This window comes from Zingiber officinale, chromosome 2A (assembly GCF_018446385.1).
Source record: "Zingiber officinale cultivar Zhangliang chromosome 2A, Zo_v1.1, whole genome shotgun sequence".
NCBI lineage: Eukaryota > Viridiplantae > Streptophyta > Magnoliopsida > Zingiberales > Zingiberaceae > Zingiber > Zingiber officinale.
In genome coordinates this window covers 149,890,815-149,911,820 of record NC_055988.1, presented here as the reverse complement: position 1 = coordinate 149,911,820, position 21,006 = coordinate 149,890,815, and the positions used below count along the sequence as shown (strand labels likewise).

General features: G+C 43.7%; 2 protein-coding genes and 1 long non-coding RNA gene across 3 annotated transcripts; 1 reads left to right on the top strand and 2 right to left on the bottom strand.

Moving 5' to 3' along the window:
- LOC122040147 (protein EARLY-RESPONSIVE TO DEHYDRATION 7, chloroplastic-like) lies at positions 1–4,977 on the bottom strand. The gene is made up of 4 exons (XM_042599492.1): positions 4,058–4,977; positions 3,348–3,514; positions 1,214–1,298; positions 1–343 (listed from the first exon to the last, which is right to left on the bottom strand). Exons 1-4 carry the CDS (start codon positions 4,882–4,884, stop codon positions 154–156), a joined length of 1,269 nt encoding a protein of 422 aa, XP_042455426.1. The 5' UTR covers positions 4,885–4,977; the 3' UTR covers positions 1–153.
- A 12,051-nt stretch (positions 4,978–17,028) lies between these two features.
- On the bottom strand, positions 17,029–18,835 carry LOC122042651 (thaumatin-like protein 1). The gene is made up of 3 exons (XM_042602884.1): positions 18,715–18,835; positions 17,971–18,643; positions 17,029–17,237 (listed from the first exon to the last, which is right to left on the bottom strand). Exons 1-3 carry the CDS (start codon positions 18,779–18,781, stop codon positions 17,069–17,071), a joined length of 909 nt encoding a protein of 302 aa, XP_042458818.1. The 5' UTR covers positions 18,782–18,835; the 3' UTR covers positions 17,029–17,068.
- On the top strand, positions 17,937–20,599 carry LOC122042652. The gene is made up of 3 exons (XR_006129329.1): positions 17,937–18,895; positions 20,159–20,193; positions 20,270–20,599. It is a non-coding gene; the product is annotated as an uncharacterized LOC122042652 (long non-coding RNA).
- Positions 20,600–21,006: the final 407 nt, after the last annotated feature.

Sequence of the window (21,006 nt, the reverse complement as noted above, 5' to 3'; positions counted from 1 at the left end):
GACAAAAGATTATGAGAATCACCAAGACAACATTTTTATTTATATCAAATTTGAATTTTCACAGGTTCATGATGAAATTTGAAGAAAAAATAAAGAATTAGAACAAAGTATGACCAAGTAAAAGACTAATAGAGATGAGGATTTCTAGAAAGTCTACTTGTCGTGCTTAGCTCTTAGATCATCCGCCATAGCTTTTACTGCAGTCTTGGTGATGATGTGGGGTTTAATGGAGCTCTTGGGGTCAACAGCCTTCCTGATCTTGAACACAGTCCATGCAGCACCCACAGCATGCCCTGCAGCATCAAGACCTTCGGTTGCTGCTTCAGCTGCTTGCTCTCCATACCTGAAACAATGAAGCACCCATATGGCTTGTTAAAAGAAGTGATTTAAAGCAAGATCAAAATAAGATTATACGGATCTCTAAAATTTGTTTTTAAAAAAAATTGAGTCTATGAGATCCAATTCTCTCTTCTGATGTAATGTTGTTAGATTGAAATCCTAATGACAAGATGTAACTAAATAAATTGAGTCTATGAGACTTTCGATTACTATTCCAATTTCTTATTATCATATTTTCTTGAAATAATGATCTAAGCATGATTCAACTTGATTATCGGGAGAGGAGAGTGCTCAATTATAGTCCTAACTTGTGAGATCAAATATACAAATTACCCTCTCTAAGAAAGACGATCAAGTTTTAAAAATCATGAAGGTCAGAATCTGAAGTAGTCATGAAATAATTGATTAACTAAGAAAAAATTATATAGATTTCGGCCTGTGGTACCTATTAAAGATTTAATTAAATGATCCTCAAGTAAAATTATCATTTTGTGGTTTTAACATGCATGTTATTCTTCTCATTTACATGCGCACACCCCTGAAGAGTTTCAAAATGCCATGATACTGAAGACAAGCTGTGTTACATTAAGTTTCAAATCTCTTCTAAAGAAACTTAACATAAAAACATAAAAAAGGCTGATCATGTAACTTTCTTAGGAAAAACCAAAAATTAACTTCAGTGTCTATGCATGGCAATTGTATTTCCTGGCATATATTGAGCTACCGAGGTCACGTGAATGGCCTCAAAGTTCCACAAGCCAACATGGAAGAAGTGCACGTTACATATACAAAATTCAACATTAAGATACATGTTCACTAAACTTATATGGTTCACCCAGATAAAAAAAAATCCGATATTTATGGAGAATCATACTTGTGAGATACAAGTCCAGTGGTCACAACTGAAGATGTAGATAAAACACTCTTTCCAGCCACTTCAAATGCGTCACATATCTTGCCTGTTAGCACAACAGGAGAAAAGTGCTGCTAGTTAGTAATAAGTGTGGAGAGATAATTCAAGAAGTGAATGATTCTTCTAGGTTCATTCACTAAACTTTTGCTTAAACAATGATTAAATATTAGCTGTTACTATATTCCCTAGAAGCTAGACCAACTTCATTCAATGGTTTTTTGGAAGAAAATTTCTTTCAATGTTTATGACGTTGATTTTTCCTGTAATTGTAATTGAAAACTCATTAGTGATACAATAAAGTATTGGTATGCATGTGAATAAATGTACTGTCCTTTTTTCTAGAAAAAAATAGACTAATGTCTATTAACTGTTCTTGTTTTTAGTGGAGGTAGTTTAAGAGCGTTTGATGTGTTGGATCGAAAAGAATTTAGATATCTCCATAATTGTATGATATTGTCCATTTTGGACCTAAGCCCTCATGGTTTTACTCTTGGGCTCTACCCAAAAGGCCTCATGTCAATGGAGATATCTTTCTCTTTATAAACCCATGATTTTTTCCATGTGTTTTCAATGTGGGATTATGTTTGCAACCTTGCAACCCCAACAATCCCCTCCTCAAACAAAGGACCACAGGCCCCACGTCCGATCCTCGACCCACCAGGTCTTCCTGCCCCTTGGTCCACTCGACCTACTAGGACTTCTTTGCCTAACCGCAACTAGGACTTCCTGCCTGGTGTCTGGTCCTCTTGATCCGAACATAGGAGCCCCCGCTTTTTTTACTCGAGGTCAATATTGTAACCACATGGCTCAATCAGACCATAGCTCTTATGCACAGTCAGCGATTAAACCTTCTGGCAGTCCGGGCTCTGATACCAATTGTTGGATCGAAAAGAATTTAGATATCTCCACAATTGCATGATATTGTCCACTTTGGGCCTAAGCCCTCATAGTTTTGCTCTTGGGCTCTACACAAAAGGCCTCATGTCAATGGAGATATCTTTCTCTTTATAAACCCATGATTTTTCTCATGTGTTTTCAATGTGAAATTATGTTTGCAACGTTGCAACCCCAACATGATACATCTGATACTTGCCTTCAAAGGAATTCAACAATTAGGTGCACACATCACTTGTGAGCCAGCCTAAATTGCATGGATTGACCAAATCATCTAACCCACCCCATCCATTTATACCAACAACTAACCTAGACCGCCCAACTCGCTCAGGCTTGCTAGATGCTCATTCCATCCGGACCGACAAACCCACTTTGTTTGCCTAGGCTAGCTAGTCAACTTGAACGGTTAGACTTAACATGTTCAACCCTCCCAAAAAATTGACATACCTTAACCGAAATGATTTGAACAATTGACATCATCAAATCACCTTGTCAGATTGGACTAATTGACTCATTCGAACTGCTCGACCATCTCGAACCACCTGGTCTAACAAGACACGCTGGCCCACCTAGGTCACTTGACCCAACCAATTAGCTATCAGACTAACTAACCATTTGACTCAAGTTAGATTCTTTTACCCCTTCATGCAATAACCACATAAGATATTCTACTTTGGAAGAATTTTTTTAAAAAAATATTATTATACACAACTAAAACATTTTACGTTTATTATAGTCTCTCTCCTATACAATAGTTAGATGGAAAGCAAAAGCTCCTAAGAACAACATGCCAAAAAATGTTGGTTAAAGCTTGCTCAATATTTTCTTAAAAAGTACCAAAGCATTCCGGGAAAAAAGATGCAAAAAAAAAAGTCTGCCAATGAGGATTAGGAAAAAATAAATTGCAGGGCAAACACTTTTTTCAAGAAAAGTTGCTGGACAAACAATGTTCCTGCAGTTACTGAAGAAAACATGACATGACAGACAACACATACGAAAATTCTCATTTAATTAATAGGTTTTTTTTTTGCGGGGGGATTTGATCGACCATGATCTAAGGTTAGCCTAAACAGTAGACTGAAATTATTGAGATGACAAGAACACTTCAACTTTTCCATTCATCCGAGCAAAAGAAATACGAAAAAATAGATGATATAAATTATCTGGAAAAGGAAAAGCAGAGGATTCAAATATGACATACCAAATCCATCAAGAGAAGCAAGAACAACTTCTCCAGGTAACATGTCAAAAAACTTCTTCCCTGCTCTGGAATTTGCAACTGTGCATGTAACATATCCTGAAACTTTGACAACCCCAGATAACACTCCTGTTGCAACCTTCTCTGACATTTTGGTGAATTTTTTAACCCTAAAATTCAGCATCAATATCTTTTGTCAGCTCAGTTGCTCTTAAGCCTTGTTTTTACCCTCATATACTTCAAGATATAAAATCAAATATCAGTTAACATAGGGTCTAAATATATCTAAGTATTAAAATCTCTTGAATATGTCATTACTAATAGATCCATCCTATAAATTAGAATTAATGATTTGTTAGTCATGGTCACTACTAATTCAAATGAAAACAAGGAATCTGAGGTGCCCCTCTTATTTTGAGATCGAAGTTCATCTTAAATTTCATTTCAAAAGAATATGGTAATTGAAGCTTGTATTTCTATACAACTAATAAAGACTAACTACATGTGTAGACTCAAATCCCTAATCTAGAAATGTATATACTGAAAAAAAAAAAATCTAGAATGATTAATAAGAAAATTCCTATCACATTCTGAAAAATAGGTGTTCTTCATCTGTCTCTCTCCCGTGCAGATAGCTGGAAAATGGAAAGGCAAAGAAAGATAGAGAAAATCAATCCTTCGTGTTGTCAAAAATTTGGGCCAAGAGATTTCACCTTTTGATCCTCTCCAAGGTTTCCGGGGTGATCTCCTGGGCGTTCGTGTTCGGCTCCATCCTCTCCTTGAGCAAATCGTTCCCCCACTTAAGCCGCTCCACCGTCACATCCCCGCACCATAAAATCCCCCTCACCACCTGGCCCGACCCTGCCGCGATGGCCTTCGCCACCAGCCCGCTGTAATCCTCCACATTGGGCGCCAGCGTCGTCCAATACGCCGCCGATCGCTCCTCCATCATCTCCTTCATCGCCGCCTCCTGCATCGCCTCCGCGGGCGTCACCTCCCCCGCCACCGATCCATCCACTGCCTCCGCCGCCCCTTTCACCTTCTGAACCGAGAAGCTCCCGTAGGTCTCCAAGATCCGATCGAAGTCCCTCAGGAGGTCCTCCTGCCCCTTCGAGGCGAAGGTGAGGCCGTAACTGAACACGTCGGGCGAATGCCCTACGTCGCCGCCGGGGACGCGGAGGGAGAAGAAGTAATGTGATTCGTCGAGCTTGACGGCGGCAGAATCGCGAGTAAGGGGCCACTGGACAGCATCGGGGTCATCGGATCCGCCGACGCGAACGAGGACAGCGACGAAGCTGTCGCTCTGGCGGAGGCTGACGATGGAGAGCTCTCCGGAGGCAAGCTCGACGCTGAGGTGCTTATCGACAAGGTGGAGGAATGCGCCGGGGACGCGGAGGAGTGTGGCCTTGGAGGAGGAGTGCCTGGGGCTGTCGACTTCGTCGGGGAGGTCGGAGAAGTCAATGGAAGGGTACGAGGAGGAGGTCGAGGGAAGGGGAGGCGCGGACGGAGGTGGAGGCGAGTAATGGTGTGGAGAATCCATGGACGGGAAGAGGAGGAGATGGTGGTGGAGGAGGAAAAGAAGGGACGGGAGACGGAAAAGGGAGAGAGTTTGTTACGGTGGTGATACAAATGGCGCGCCGGTTTGGTCATTGGTGGAACGCGAATTGTCCAGAGTGGCCTCTGCACGACGTTCGGGCGGGCCCAGTGGATCGGTCCGGCCCCGCCAAATGCCCAGTGGATCGGTCCGATGGTTGAGTGACCTAAGTTAGATTGATAATAATCATTTTTTAATCAGTTCAAATTTTCTGTCCTCATTTTTCTCTGTTCCCATGTCTCACTGTCGATCGGACGGATTAAATTAAATCTTAAAGCATCATTACACATCATGAGGATGCTGTACATATTTTAAAGATGTCATGATGCCTTAAGATTTAATTTGATCCGTCCGATCGACAGTGGGACACGGGGACAGAGAAAAATGGGGATAGAAGATCTGAACTATTTTTTAATAGGGGTCATGTCCAATTATAAATTAAGTTATTGGGCTAAGAATGAGAAGCCTAACGCTTATGGTGTAATGATAATGTATTAAATCAATTTTTAAGTATTGACGATTTAAATCTTAAGTGACGTTTGATTTAGAGGTTTGGAAATAAAGAAATGAATTCATTCCCAAATCTTATATTTAGTTGATGAGAATGGAATTGAGATTTTGAAATGAATCCTAAAAATTTGGGTATGGATAAAACTCACCCTCTCCCTTGGGTTTTGATGGAATGAGAATAAACATTAAGTTTGGACAAAAATACCCTTAATATATTTGTTCAATTTTTCTTTTATTTCACTTTCTCTCCTTGTTATCTCTCATCATACTTTTCTCTCTCCTCATTCTATCATCACATTTCTCTCTCAACATATTTTCTTTGTCTTCATTCTCTCTCATCACACATTCTCTACCATTTTTACTCTATGATCCTGTCCGAACGCTGAATCAACGGACGCTGGGCACGTGGTGCTCTCCAAATTGCTGACGTAGATCTCTGACCGGTCGTGTGGATCTCCGGCGAACCTGCAAGGAAGTCGGGCCGGGAAGGGGTTCCCGGCGACGACCCTCCGACGCTCAAGTCAGGCAAGAGGAAGACGAGAAAGTGGCTCTGAATATGCGAGAATGCCTACCTCCGGCGAAGTGTGAGGCTCTTTATATAGAGCTGTGAAGAGGCTCACGCACACCTACCGAGGCGAATACGTGTCCTCTAACCATACCTCAGTATGGGTTTGTCAGAAGAGCTTACCTGACACCATACTGCTACAGTCCGAGCACATCTCTGATGGGACAGCGGAACCCTCTGTCGTAAGATCCTGCGTATGGCCTGGTCGTCGAACATACCCGCTGTCAGAAGATGTTCCCTTGTCCTTTTGTCTCTTCTTATCCCATGCCGAACATCTGGCCAGTCGGCAATCACCTCACGTCCGGCCGGTCGTACGTGTTGGTCCGCTCGGGAGATTCCCGGTCGTGTGCTCTGTGGACTGTTCGCAGTATTCCTACTTTATGCCTTCGGCCGAGCGGGCTCCCCGATCAGCCCGGCGACCCTGTTCCCCATGAGCGTCGGAGACCCGACTCCCCATCGGGTTGTTTCTGATTCCGTTGAGACCCCGTTCGGCCGACCGGTCTCCCCTTCTCCGGTCGGCCGTTTGACCCTTTGACTTCCACGTGGCGTTGACTTCCCTCAAAGGGAGGTCCCTGTTCTTACAACCAGATCACTTGCCTCCCCTTCAAGTCTAGTCGAAGGAGGCGATTAGTCCGACTGACTGGACGATTGTTTCGCCAAGCGGCTCATCCATGTTGGTTGCTACTCGGAAAACCTAATGGTTCCACTGTACAAAAATTTTGTACAAAGGTCTGAACCTTTTCCTAGCTACCATGTGTTCTTTTAAATTAAACTTGGATCGCCTGCGGAACTTAACACGTTTGATCCAAAGTTTAATCTATTTGTTCTTTTAGGTTTAGACTCGGATCTCCTGCGGAACTTAACACGTTCGATCCAAATCACCTAGGTTACTAATTTCATTAAATATTAATTTCCAAAATTGGCTTCCAGTACTGACGTGGCAAGGCACATGGCCTTCTTGGATATGGGAACAACCACCACCGACTAGACAAAGCCTTTTAAGGAAAGTTAATATTTAATTTCCTTAAATAACTTTAGGTCAACCGAAAAGAACAATCAAATCACAAGGAAAAGAAAAAACAAAAGAACACAACATCGAAAACAAATTCGAAATACTAGAATCGCATGCCTCTTGTATTTGGTATTATTTCCAAAAATAACTAGTATGATGCGGAAAGGAAAAATACTAGTTATACCTTTTAGAAAGACCTCTTGATCTTCTACCGTATTCCTCTTCTAACCTCGGACGTTGTGTGGGCAATGATCTTCCGAGATGAGAACCACAAAGCACCTTCTTCTTCCTTACAAGTTTCGGCCATCAAAACTTCTCTTAGGATGAAGAGGTTCGGCCACCACCACCATGCTCCAAGGGATGCTAGAAACAAAACTTTCTTTCTCTCCTTCTTCTTCTCTAAACTTGATCCGGCCACCATATGAATCTCGGCCATCAAAGAGAAGAGAGGAGGAGAGGATGGCCGGCCACACCAAGGAAGAAAAAGAGGGAGAAAATAGAATAGAGTTGTTCACCATAAAACCTTCTCTACCCCCTCTTTTATAATCCTTGGTCTTGGCAAATAAGGAAAATTTAATAAAAACATCCTTAATTCTTTTGCCATTGAAAAGGAAAATTTATTTAATTAAAAATAATTTTTCTTTTCAATTTACAATGGCCGGCCACACCATAAATTTTCCAAGCAAATAAAATTTTAAACACAAATTAAAATTTCCTTATTTGCTTCCGGAAATATATAAAAAATTTCTTCAATAATTTTTTCCTTCATGATTGGTTAATAAAAAGGAAAATTTATAAATTAAAATATTTCTTTTAACATGTGGATAAAAAGAAAGTTATCTCTAAAAATTAAAATCTCTTTTAATCTACAAATAAGGAAAGATATTAAATCTTTTCTTAATCTTTTGTAGAAACTAATAAAAGAGAATTTTTTTAATTTTTAAACTTTCTTTTAAATAATAAACATGATTAATAGGAAAGTTTTTACCAAAATTAAAATCAACCTTTTAATCTACAAATAAGGAAATAGATTTAGCTCTTCTCTTAATCTTTTGTAGAATCTTATAAAAGGAAAGATTTAAATTTTTAAACTCTCTTTTAAATCATGTTATCCACATAAGAAAATTTTTAAAAATAAAAATCCTTTTATTTAAATTTAGGTCGGCCACACCAAGCTTGAACCCAAGCTAGGGTCGGCCACCTTGAAGCACCCATGAACCAAACTTTGGCCGGCCCCTATGGGATGGGTAAGAAGGTGAGTATAGGTGGGTATAGTACTCTATAATTAAGAGGCTACGATAGGGACCGAGAGGAGGAATTGATTTTGGTCTCCCGATAAAATTAGGCATCCCGTGTTCGCCCCGAACACACAACTTAATTTTATCAATAATAATTCATTCCACTAGAGAACTATTATTGAACTACCGCACCAATCCCAAATTACATTTTGGGCTCCTTCTTATTATGAGTGTGTTAGTCTCCCTGTGTTTAAGATGTCGAATGTCCACTAATTAAGTAAGTTACTGACAACTCACTTAATTAATATCTAGCTCCAAGAGTAGTACCACTCAACTTCATTGTCATGTCGGACTAAGTCCACCCGTAGGGTTTAACATGACAATCCTTATGAGCTCCTCTTAGGGACATTCTCAACCTAGATCACTAGGACACAGTTTTCTTCTATAATCAACAACACACACTATAAGTGATATCATTTCCCAACTTATCGGGCTTATTGATTTATCGAACTAAATCTCACCCATTGATAAATAAAAGGAATAAATATCAAATATATGTGCTTGTTATTATATTAGGATTAAGAGCACACACTTCCATAATAACTGAGGTCTTTGTTCCTTTATAAAGTCAATATAAAAGAAACGACCTCAAATGGTCCTACTCAATACACTCTAAGTGTACTAGTGTAATTATATAGTTAAGATAAACTAATACCTAATTACACTACGACCTTCCAATGGTTTGTTCCTTTCCATCTTGGTCATGAGCTACTGTTTATAATTTATAAGGAACCGATAACATGATCTTCTGTGTGTGACACCACACACACCATGTTATCTACAATATAAATTAATTGAACAATTATATTTATCATAAATGTAGACATTTGACTAATGTGATTCTTATTTCTAGATAAATGTTTATACCAAAAGCTAGGCTTTAAGTATACATCCTAACAATCCAAGAAACCATCCTCCGCTCGGCCCATGTGGTGCTAACTACGGCCTCAGTCAACGCCACCATCCCTCGGATCTCCTCGGAATTCACGCCAATCTCCGTCATTAAAGCCAAGCACGCACTCTGTGCCTCGATAAGGCGCTTATTAAATGCTCTCCCGTGGTGGAATGCCACGTGGCATTGCTGCCGTCATCGTACGGCGGCGGCGTCGCTGGCGACGAGACCGAGGCAATTTGAAATGGACGGCCTGATGCGTGCTTCGGTTCTCGCGACCTGAATCCGACGGTGGAGGCCGCTCGGGTTCTACCCTATAAAGCCTTCGCTTTCTCCGCCTTCGCCGCATTTCTGCTGTCGCGTGCTTACCGCTATTTCTCGCGTTCCAGATTTCCGGCGATCTTGCTCTTCTGTTTTCGGCGATCTCTGGTGCGCTTTCCTCGATCCTCCTCTTCGTTGTAAGGCTCTCCTTCTTTCTCTCTTTGGTTCTTGTATTTTCTTTGCATTTCTTTCCCGAGTTTCGATCATCAGGGTATCGTTTCGTTTGCTGTTTCTCCTATCCTCTACCTTTCTTCGCCTTTTTTGATTTTGTCCGCTCGGTCAATGGCTAGCTCCTCCCAACCTCTAGACCAAGCCCTCGGCCCATGGTATACTATCATGGAGTCGCGCTTCGATCGGCGCGACGTCGATATTTTGATGGAAAATTTTGACATCCCATCTGACTTTGAAATCATCTTACCCACTTCCTCCGCTCGGCCTCACAAACCGCCGCGCGGAACCTTTTGTGTTTTCCGCGACCAGTTCACAGCCGGTCTGCGGTTTCCCATTCATCCCTTCATCGTTGAAATCTGTAATTTTTTCGGCATTCCGCTCGGAAGCCTAGTCCCCAATACTTTTCGCCTTTTATGCGGTGTCGTTGTCCTGTTCAAAATCCACCACATCCCCCTCCGACTGGAGGTTTTCTATTATTTTTATTACCCTAAACAGTCCGAGCTGGGCACATATATGTTCCAGGCTCGACCCGGTTTAGTTTTCTTCAATAAACTTCCTTCTTCTAATAAGCATTGGAAAGAATTCTACTTCTACCTTCGTATGCCCGAGCGGGCCCCCTTCCTAACGAAGTGGCAGATCGGACCACCAACTTCACCAGAGCTCAAAAGGTTCAAAACTCGATCGGACTATCTTCATGCTGCCAACATGCTGGCCGGTCTGAGGTTTGACATCAACAAATTTCTGCCTGAAGGGGTGATGTATATATTCGGTCTGAGTCCGACCAGGACCCCCCTTCCGAGCGACTTCGGTAAGAATTTTACTTTGTGCATTCGTTTTAATTGCTAACTGATTTTCTCTGTTTTCCTTTGCAGTGAACATCGTCATGGAGTCGGTGATGGCTGGAATTTTGAAAAAGAAGGCGGCGGCACTCGAGGCCGCAGCGGCCAAAGAGATGGAGCAATTGGGCATTCAGCCGGTCGGCTCCAACGAAGGCGAGAGTGAGACAAATGCTGGAGAGTCGGCCACCCAGGCTTCTCTCCCGGAGCCAGCGGCTGGCGCAACTGCTAGTCGAGATCCTTCCGTTCGGTTGGAGGGCTCGGCTCAAGAGGAAGAGCGCCCCCTCCGACAAAAGAGGCGCCGAGCTGATACACCACTCCGCTCGGCTACATCTGCGGTCCATCCGTCCGAGCGGGCCACCGCCGCTTCTCGAGGCAAAGCACAAGAGGTGGAGGCGATTTCGTCCGATCGGACGCCCTCCCAACTAGACGCGTCTGCAGACCCCCTTGAGGCCGTTCCGATCAGCGCCCTTCCACCTGCTCCCCGCAAAGTCCAACGTTTAGCGATTTTGTCGCTGTTTTCGGCGCCGGCCTCTGATCCTTCCCCGGCTTCCGCCCAGACAATGCCCGGTCGGCGCCGCACAATCCGAGTCTCCCTGCATCTCCCCACCGAGGAATAAATGCCCGAAGTCGATCAGCCAACAACGCCCGAGCACCTGATCACAATGAAAGGGCCCTTAGCTGAAATGTGGGCCGACGCTTGGGCACGCGTCGCAATGATTCCCATCAGTAATCTGGCCAACAACCACATGCAACAGGTCAATGGGGTAAGTTTGTTTTCTAGTCTTTTACGCATTCTCTCCGACCGGATTCTAACAACTTTGCTCGTGACAGAGATGGGTGGAGGAGATCGCCGTTTGCAGTCGTCTGGCGATGGTGGACGCAGAATTAAAGAAGCTGAAGGCTCCGGGCGGCCCTTCCGGCTCACAAGGTCCATCATACGCCGAGCTGCAAAAAGAGCTCAAAAAGACCCAAGATTTACTGGAGGCCGAGCGGAAGAAGACGGCCGACCAGTCGCACAATCTGGCCGAACTTGATCGCCTGAACAAATCACTGGATCGCAAGATAAGCCTGGCCACCGAGCGGAAGAAAATGGCTATCTCCGATCTGGAGAAGAAGAACGTAGAGGCTCGGGGGGCTGGAGCAAAAAGTAAAGAAGTTGATGGAGCAACTGGCCAACGAGAAGATTGCCCGATCGGATGAGGTGGCGAAGCTCGAGACTGCTTTACAAGAACACCAGGCAGCCGTCGATGCTTCCCGAGCGGCACTTAAAGAATATCAAGAGGCCGAGCCAAACCGGGGTCGCCGCCCTGAGACAAAATTACATCCGTTCGGTCGAATTTTCGGAGAAAGTTTGCGAGCGGATGTACATGACCTTTGAACTTGCCATGAATGCCACGACAGAATATTTGAAGTCCAAAGGGCAACTTCCCGATTCCGCTGTTATCCCCGCTCAGGACCAGGCAACACTCCTTAACAACATCCCGAAGGATCTCTACGAGTATTTAGAGTAGGAAGCATATGTGTAATTCGGCCGCTCGGCCAAAAACTATCCTCTTTTTTTGTAATTCGGTCGCTCGGCCTTAATTTCTATAATGTTATCCTTTTACTCGCTTTCTCTTTTGCTACTCAATATGAGTGTTGTCCCGCTCGGCTCTCATCACACCTTTCTCGTGTTTGAAAAGGTTTTTTTTTTTTACGAAGTATTTTGCGTAGCTTGTACGCTCGGCTGAATATATCTTGCTTCGCAAAGAGGATTTTCAATAGACGTTCACGCGAAGTACCTTTGGTTCATTGGCCGAACGACCAAACGACTAACAAGACGAGCTCTTTATTGTATTCCGCTCGGAGGGTTTATAGTCACTGGCTCGACTCTCGATTTTTAATGTCGGAGCTCGACGGTCTTCCGCTCGGAGGGTTTATAGTCGCCGGCTCGACTCTCGATTTTTAACGTCGGAGCTCGACGGTCTTCCGCTCGGAGGGTTTATAGTCGCTGGCTCGACTCTCGATTTTTAATGTCGGAGCTCGACGGTCTTCCGCTCGGAGGGTTTATAGTCGCCGGCTCGACTCTCAATTTTTAACATCGGAGCTCAACGGTCTTCCACTCAGAGGGTTTATAGTCGCCGGCTCGACTCTCGATTTTTAACGTCGAAGCTCGACGGTCTTCCGCTCGGAGGGTTTATAGTCGCTGGCTCGACTCTCGAATTTTAACATCGGAGCTCGACGGTCTTCTACTCGGCAGGGGGAGCCCGCTCGGTTGGAGTTTCCTTCCTTCAGGCCGCTTGAGCTTCCTCCACATTGATGTATTCATTGGCCCGGTGTAACATATGATCTAGTCTCGGGGCGGCTTCTGAATGAGCGAGCGGAAGAAGTCCTCGTCCATGAGGCCTTGCGTGAACGCATTCATCATCGTCTCTGAGGTGGCCGTTGGAATGTCCATGGTCACCTGGTTGAATCATCGTATATAAGCTCTGAGCGGCTCTCTGGGCTCTTGCTTGATGGCGAATAAGCTGACACTAGTCTTCTGGTAGCGCCGACTGCTTGCAAAATGGTGGAGGAAGGTCGTGCGGAACGCTTTGAAACTTGTGATGGATCCGTCCGGCAGCCTCCGAAACCACCATTGCGCCGATCCCGAGAGGGTGGTAAGGAACACTCGACACTTTACTCCATCTGTGTATTGATGAAGGGTGGCTGTGTTGTCGAACTTACCCAGGTGATCGTCCGGGTCGGTGGTTCCATTGTATTCACCGATCGCCGGGGGCATATAGTGCTTTAGCAGAGGGTCCCGTAAGATGGCCTCCGAAAACTGACGGTTGATCCGCTCGGGGGAGGTGTCCGCTCGGGGGGCCTTGCCTTTTCTATTGTCTCGTATTGACACTTCGTCTGATGAAGATCCTCGATCACGATTAACTGCTGCGGCTTCAGGAGGCGTGCGGAATAGGGCCCGATGAAATGGAACCGTGGCATGCGGTGCTTCCGCTCGGCCCCCTGATGCTGATGTCGCTTGCTGCTCAATCCGCTCGGCTTGCGACTTCTGTCTCTGTTCCACAAGCTTAGCTGCTCTTGTCTCGATCAAAGCGTCGAGCTCCTCTGTGGAGAGCATCACTGAGTGTGGTCGTCCAGCTTTGTCCATTGCTTCCGATCGGATGCAGGAGCGTTCCCACAGACGGCGCCAAATTGATCCTGTCCGAACGCTGAATCAACGGACGCTGGGCACGTGGTGCTCTCCGAATTGCTGACATAGATCTTCGACCAGTCGTGTGATTCTCCGGCGAACCTGCAAGGAAGTCGAGCCGGGAAGGGGTTCCCGGCGACGACCCTCCGACGCTCAAGTTAGGCAAGAGGAAGACGAGAAAGTGGCTCTGAATATGCGAGAATGCCTACCTCCGGCGAAGTGTGAGGCTCCTTATATAGAGCTGTGAAGAGGCTCACGCACACCTACCGAGGCGAATACGTGTCCTCTAACCATACCTCAGTATGAGCTTGTCAGAAGAGCTTAACTGACACCATACTGCTACAGTCCGAGCACATCTCTGATGGGACAGCGGAACCCTCTGTCGTAAGATCCTGTGTATGACCTGGTCGTCGAACATACCCGCTGTCAGAAGATGTTCCCTTGTCCTTTTGTCTCTTCTTATCCCATGCCGAGCATCTGGCCGGTCGGCAATCACCTCACGTCCGGCCGGTCGTACGTGCTGGTCCGCTCGAGAGATTCCCGGTCGTGTGCTCTATGGACTGTTCGCAGTATTGCTACTTTATGCCTTCGGCAGAGCGGGCTCCCCGATCAGCCCGGCGACCCTGTTCCCCATGAGCGTCGGAGACCCGACTCCCTGTCAGGTTGTTTTTGATTCCGCTGAGACCCCGTTCGGCCGACCGGTCTCCCCTTCTCTAGTCGGTCGTTTGACCCTTTGACTTCCACGTGGCGTTGACTTCCCTCAGAGGGGGGTCTCTGTTCTTACCACCGGATCACTCTATATTCTCTTTCATAACACACACTCTCTCATTATTTTCTCTCTTCATTCTCTCCTAATTTTTTCATCATGCTTTCTCTCTCCTCAATCTCTCTTACCATACGCTCTTTCTCCATATTTCCTCTCATCACACTTTTTCTCTCTTCATTTTCTTCCATCACACTCTCTCTCCTCATTCTCTCTCATCACAGATTCTCTATAATTTTCTGTCTATATTCTCTCTCATTATACACTCTCTCATTATTTTCTCTCTCTTCTTTTTTTCATCATACTTTCTCTCTCATCATACTTTCTCTCTCCTCAATCTCTTTTAATATACTCTCTCTCCATATTTTCTCTCATCACACTTTCTCCCTCTTCATTTTTAGTATCATTCTTTCTTTCTCAGCACACTTTCTCTTATCATACTTTTTCTCTTCTCAAACTCTCCTATCACACTCTCTCTCCTCATTTTCTCTCATCACACTTTCTCTCTCTTCATTCTTTCTCATCACACTTTCTCTCTCATCATATGTTTATCTCACATTCAACTTTCTCTTCCATCTAATTTTTCCTCTTATTTTTCTCTAAGGGTAAAAACAGAAATTTAGATTCATTCCGATTGAAAATATTCAACTAACCAAACATTATTTTTAAGAATGATACACAATCTCATATCTATTCTCATTCCACTATACTATGATACTCATTCCCATTCTGATTTCTATTAGAGAACTAAACGCCACCTTAATTACAGTTGCAGTGTACTATTATACTACTTTTTTTTCTTCAATAGGATAATAATATAGGGCCTTGACGGTTAAACAAATTGTTACTCATATTTTTTAATTTGTTTGGTAGCCCAAGAAAGTTAGAAGGCTTCACTTGTGAGAGAGTCTTTTCTTGTACATGTATTCATAACTTTAATAATTATTGTTCCTGTCTAAAATTGGTGCAGATGTACAGTTGGTGAGGTGGGAGGCGTGCTAACCGTAGGAGGACCTCAAACGGAGAAAATCCAAAGCCAAGAGTTAACTCGTCATGTCATGGAAGGCACAGGGAGAAGGAAACGTCAGTAGACGGGTCAAAGATGGGTCCCCCGCCATAGTCACTCTAACACTTTACTTAGTTTAGGGGCTAAATCTGAGTAATTATAAAAAATAGTGGTGATAAACAATGAAAAATGTTAGAGAGCTTATGTGCATGGAGAAGAGATCCCTTATATAATACTTTTTCCGTTGGCTCATGTAACGATCCATTTCATCATGATAATATAACTCCTAATGTAATTTATCTTATTTCCATACCTAATGGCACCTGGTCGTTCCATCGTAGGGATGGTAGCTAAGGATGTATCCAATATAGGTTGCAAAGAAACATTTCAGAGATTTTCTAACAAACTTTTGCATAGTATTAAATGCGACAATGAGCTGATGGGTCAAACGGATTAACGAACATTTAATTGATATCCTTTAGTAGTGAACACGTATCATTTAAGTGTACCACCAGATTTGATTGATATCCCAGTGATGTTTCTTCGGCGGAGTCAGCTTGGTTTGAGTTCGATTATTAAGTGTACCACCAGATTTGATTGGTTTTGGGAGATTCAACTTTCGTGAGGTCTTTTTAGGGATGTAGGACTTTTAACGGACTTAGCGATGTTTGATAACTCAACTACTCGATAGGTCTTAATCATTTGAAGGCTCAGGGAATCAAATTTATTCCATGTCATGTTTGATCGGACTTGGAGACCTATGCCCCTTGAGTGTCCGATCGAAATCATCTGACTGATATTGTCAAGAGAAACTTCTCATGTGCTTATCAATGGATTTGGAACGTTTGGATGTGGTTGTTACAAATGTCCACTTGACTTCGTCCGATCGGGCTACATGAACCGTGCCCCTACTCCTTTTCAGGATTTGACTCATCCCTCTAATTAGACTTCAGGTGCCAGCTCGAAATCGGGATACTTAAGTTGACTTTTCCTGAACCGTGATTTCCACATTAACTAGTACATCTAATTTTACTGTCCACACGAAGATCCTATCCCATTTGCCGTAGCAATTATGATTCATTATAAATCAATCATGAAACTCTCGATGTTTCCTATTTTTTAATATTCATATTTTTCCGACAGCTCATCCACGGTGGGGGTGGGTGAGTGTGATCATTAACTCCATTCAACTTTATAAAATCCTTGTTTATCCGCCAATATTCGCAGAAGGACCACTTCAGCTCCCAAATATCTGTTTTTTCTGACTCGTAGCTTTATTCTGTTCAACTTTTGTGTAATAACAACCATACAATTTCATAGACCCATTATTTTATTTACAGTTCGATCGATATGCAGGAATAAGAATCCCACCAAACTCTATCTTCAACTTTTAGACGTTCTTATCAATACTGTTTCTCAATGTGTTTCTTCCTTGGAGAAGAGAATATCAGCTCCTCACTTTATTACTGACTCATCAAACTCTCTCACAGATCGTCCAATTTGAAGTGCAGCGGAAGTCTAAAAAAAAGGAACAAAAAAAAAAAAATCTCCAAGAAACAATTCCATTACTTGAATCTGCAGTCATAGCAACAAGAAAACAAAAAGAAGAGCAGCTCCCAACGGAGCAGGCGCCGCTCTCCTGGCCATTGCACTCCCTGTCGCAAGGCTCGCCAGCCATGAGTCGTCCTGTAGCACCAGTCCTGCTGTTCTTGGTGCAGGGCGACTTTGGGAAGAGCTCGCCGCTTTCTTGCTGAAATAATAAACACACACGAAACAAAACATAAAAATATTTTAGGAGACTCTGAAAACAAAGCGACTGGAATCGTATCTTTCTCATGCACCGAGCTCCTCCACACAATCCGGGGAAGTGGAGAAGGAACAAAGCGAAAGAAGAAAGAGATCACGAGGAACAATTGCAAAGCCTCTTTTCTGTGCATGAACTTTTCTGCGCGCTATCTCTCTCTCTCTCTCTCTCGTTGCTCAATGGATCATGAGAAGAATCCGAAGACAAAAGGTGCAAGGATTTCAGTATCCTATGAATTGTCCCTAAAGTTCGTTAATTTTAGGGTGTAATGGTGGGGTATCTTATGAATTGATTCATTAGGTGTCATACACCTAGTCTTTGCTACACTCTAGGACATTTTTTAGATTGTCTAAAAATAATATGTAAGGTTGATTTTTAAAAATCAACATTCATGACTTTTAAAAATCAGTATGATTTTAATATTGAATATATACTAAAATTAATATTATAGTAGTTGGTGGGAGTGGTAAAATAGAAATCTTGAATTATAAAATTTTAAAATAGATGTGTATTTTAAAATTTTTAAAATTTTCATAATTTTAAATGTGCGTTTAATCAATTACTGAAAATTAATTAAGAGATTCTTGAATTATAAATAAAACAAAATAAAATAGAAGATAATTATTTTAGGGCATATTATAATTTATGAGTAATTACTAATTAGAGAAGTAAAGTGGACCTGGGAGTTGAGTTAGGACAGAAGGTGATGGCGTAGCGCTGCGCGGCGGCGCAGGTGAAGGTGCTCGTGGCGTCGTCGAAGGCGTAGCTGTACGCCAGGGGGCACGCGGCCTTAAACACCTCCGAGTACGCCGACGGGCGGCACGTGCTCGGGCTGGCGAACTCTCCCGTACAGCACAGCTCCGGCGTCCCGAACGCGTCGCACGCGCTCCGGCAGGCGGCGCCGCCGCCGGCCCTCATCTCCGCCGGGCACACGCGGTTCACGTCCGCCGCGCACCCGGTTTCCCCGCACCCCGCCGCCTCCGCCGCCACCCCCACCGGCAGGTTGTACCCGTCCACTAGGCTCACGTCGTAGAAGTCCGCCCCGCCAGCGCCGCCGCCCAGCGTAAACTCCACCAGCGTTGCTGGCGGCGCGGCTGCGGCGCCATTGCACTCCACCTGCCCGGACCCGCAGTCGCCGGTGGCGCAGGAGCCGCGCCCGGCGTCGTCGAAGGAGCAACCCGTGCGCGCCCAGAAGCGGCCCGACCACCCTGACGGGACCAGCAGGGATCTTGCGGTGCCGGCGGGGAGCGAGAAACCGGTGACGCTCAGTGGAGGGCTGCCGGAATTGGAGAGGACTCCGGGCCACACTGTATCGTCGCACCTGTTTATGAAGGCGAAGGTCGTGCAATCTCCTGCACGAAAGATGTTCGACGAAATGCTTATATGATAAACTTCGCAAACGAAAACAAATGCACTCAGTTACCTGCAAACAAGCAACAGAGGAAAACAGAGACGAGAACCAAAACCCCATATAAGATTGTGTGATCCATTAGAAGATTACGGAGGAGACAAAGGCAAGTAAGCCAAGGCAGTGCTTCCTGGAATGGTGATATAGTATTAGATAATAGATTCGCAGGGAGAAGAAAAGGAAGCTTCACAGGCAGGTACTCAGCTTGTTCCTTTTTATCATCATCATGCCATTTTTCTTCATCTTTTGTGTTGAATGTTAGATTTTCATATATTTAAGAAGATGCTCTAATGATTGTTCTTTTTATTCTAAAGAACACAACCAAAAAAAGAACATTGATGCTTAAATCAATTCTGCAGTATGAATGTCGGAACTCAATTGGCACATCATGGTGGACCTCAGGAATACTTTTGTCCAATGAAATTCTTCACGAGTCTTAGGATGTCGATGACTCAATACAACTCAAAAAATGCTTTTAATTTTCTAACAAATAGGTAGCTTTGAGTTTCCATGTCTTGTGGTTCCATTGAGTGCCAAGGATCTATCTGCTTACTGTACTTCACAATAAACTTTAGAACCCTATGTGGCAATCCTTGTTTCAGTAAGTGACTAAATTGAACCATCTGAGCTGATCAAAACAATGGCGCCAACAATGTTGGACGACAATGATCGGTATACCGACATACATTGTTGGACAGTGATCAGTCTTTGTAAGCAAACAATTTTGAAGAAGATACGGGTTGACTCTATGAACTTGGATATGATATGCTATGATATGTGCCTGCTTTTATTTAAGATTCATATTCTTTTGCCATTTGCTTACTTTACATAAAGGCTTGCACACTGAAAGCCCCATGCATGCATAAAGACTCTCTGTACGTGTACTTTAAAGTGAAAAACTAAAGTGTCTTTACTCTTCAATTCTCCTACAATCCTACTTATAGATGCTTATCTATGTATACTTTATAAATAAGTCAAACTAATAGATCTGATAAGAAGAGGAATATCAAAATAGAGATTGGAGGCTGAGAGAGGGGAGTCACTTCATTTACAAGATAGCAGGAATGCCAAAATTAATTGATAGGGTAGAGACAGTATGGCCGTGTGAGAGACTCAGGACTCGGTTAACGCAGAGCTAAATCAACCCGACTTGAAACCGAGCTCGGGTCCAACCAAACGGAGTCGTGCAACCATGATCTGACTTGAACCGAACTCAACAGGAGACTTGGGCAGGTGGGTTAGGGAGTGGCACAGACACATTTTGAGGATATGGGTGGACACACGAGATGTGGTGTGGATATGTTGAGGACGTGGGCTTATGTGCGGGAAATGCGTAGACTGCCCAGTATGGACCGCCTCAACTCTCCCAGGCTTGTTTAAAAGGATGACCATATAAGCGGGCATAGGTATGCCCACACAATACAATTCTATTAGCTTACTTATTTTTCTTCTTTTTCAGGGGCTGACTTAGAGCATTGGAGGAGTTTCGTCAAGGTATGCCTTAGCTCTCTTTTACCCTTTTCGGTATTCTCAATTTTCCGATCTTTATTGGAGCCAGGTGTGTTTTTAGTGGACATCCCTGAATCCTCTCGCTACTCGATCACTAAGCAACTTGATGGTAGTCGATCCAAAAGGAACCAACCCGATAAGAGTCGATCTGATAGAAGCCGATCTGATATGAGCTGACCCAACTCACATCCGACCTACAGGGGAACTCTGCTTCAACACTCGGAGGTGTCAGTCCATCAATCATCTTAATCGGATCTTTAATCTTTTTAAATTTTTCTATGAAATTGATTCTAAATTTTGACCATGAATAATCTTATATGTACTAAGTTCATTAATTTTCATAAAAATAACTGATTAAGTTTTGGTTCCAAGTCCGTGTGCCAATTATCAATCATAAGCAAAATTAGATTGAAAATTTATAATTTTTGTGTTTGCATTTTGTAGTTTCTGAGTTTTATTTAAATTTTTGTATAGTAGTTTTTTTTAACTCTAAGTCATGATTGTGGTAAACGGGCCGGCCCAGCCCAGACAGCCCTAAGCCCATGTTATGGAATAGACAAGGCCAACATGTCTATCCTTTCAAGAAGCCTTGGGCTTTTACCCTTTCCCTACTTTTCTGCCGCCGCCACCACTTCAAGAACACCTATGCAATAATGCAACCACCGCTCGGCGCGCGAGATCCTTCTCCCTTCCCCTTTACTCCACCACTCGGCCAGACGTCTATTATGCACAATGTGTCAGCAACTGCAGTCTATCGCGTCCTAAGGGTACCTGCAACTGTAGATTTATAAAACTCAA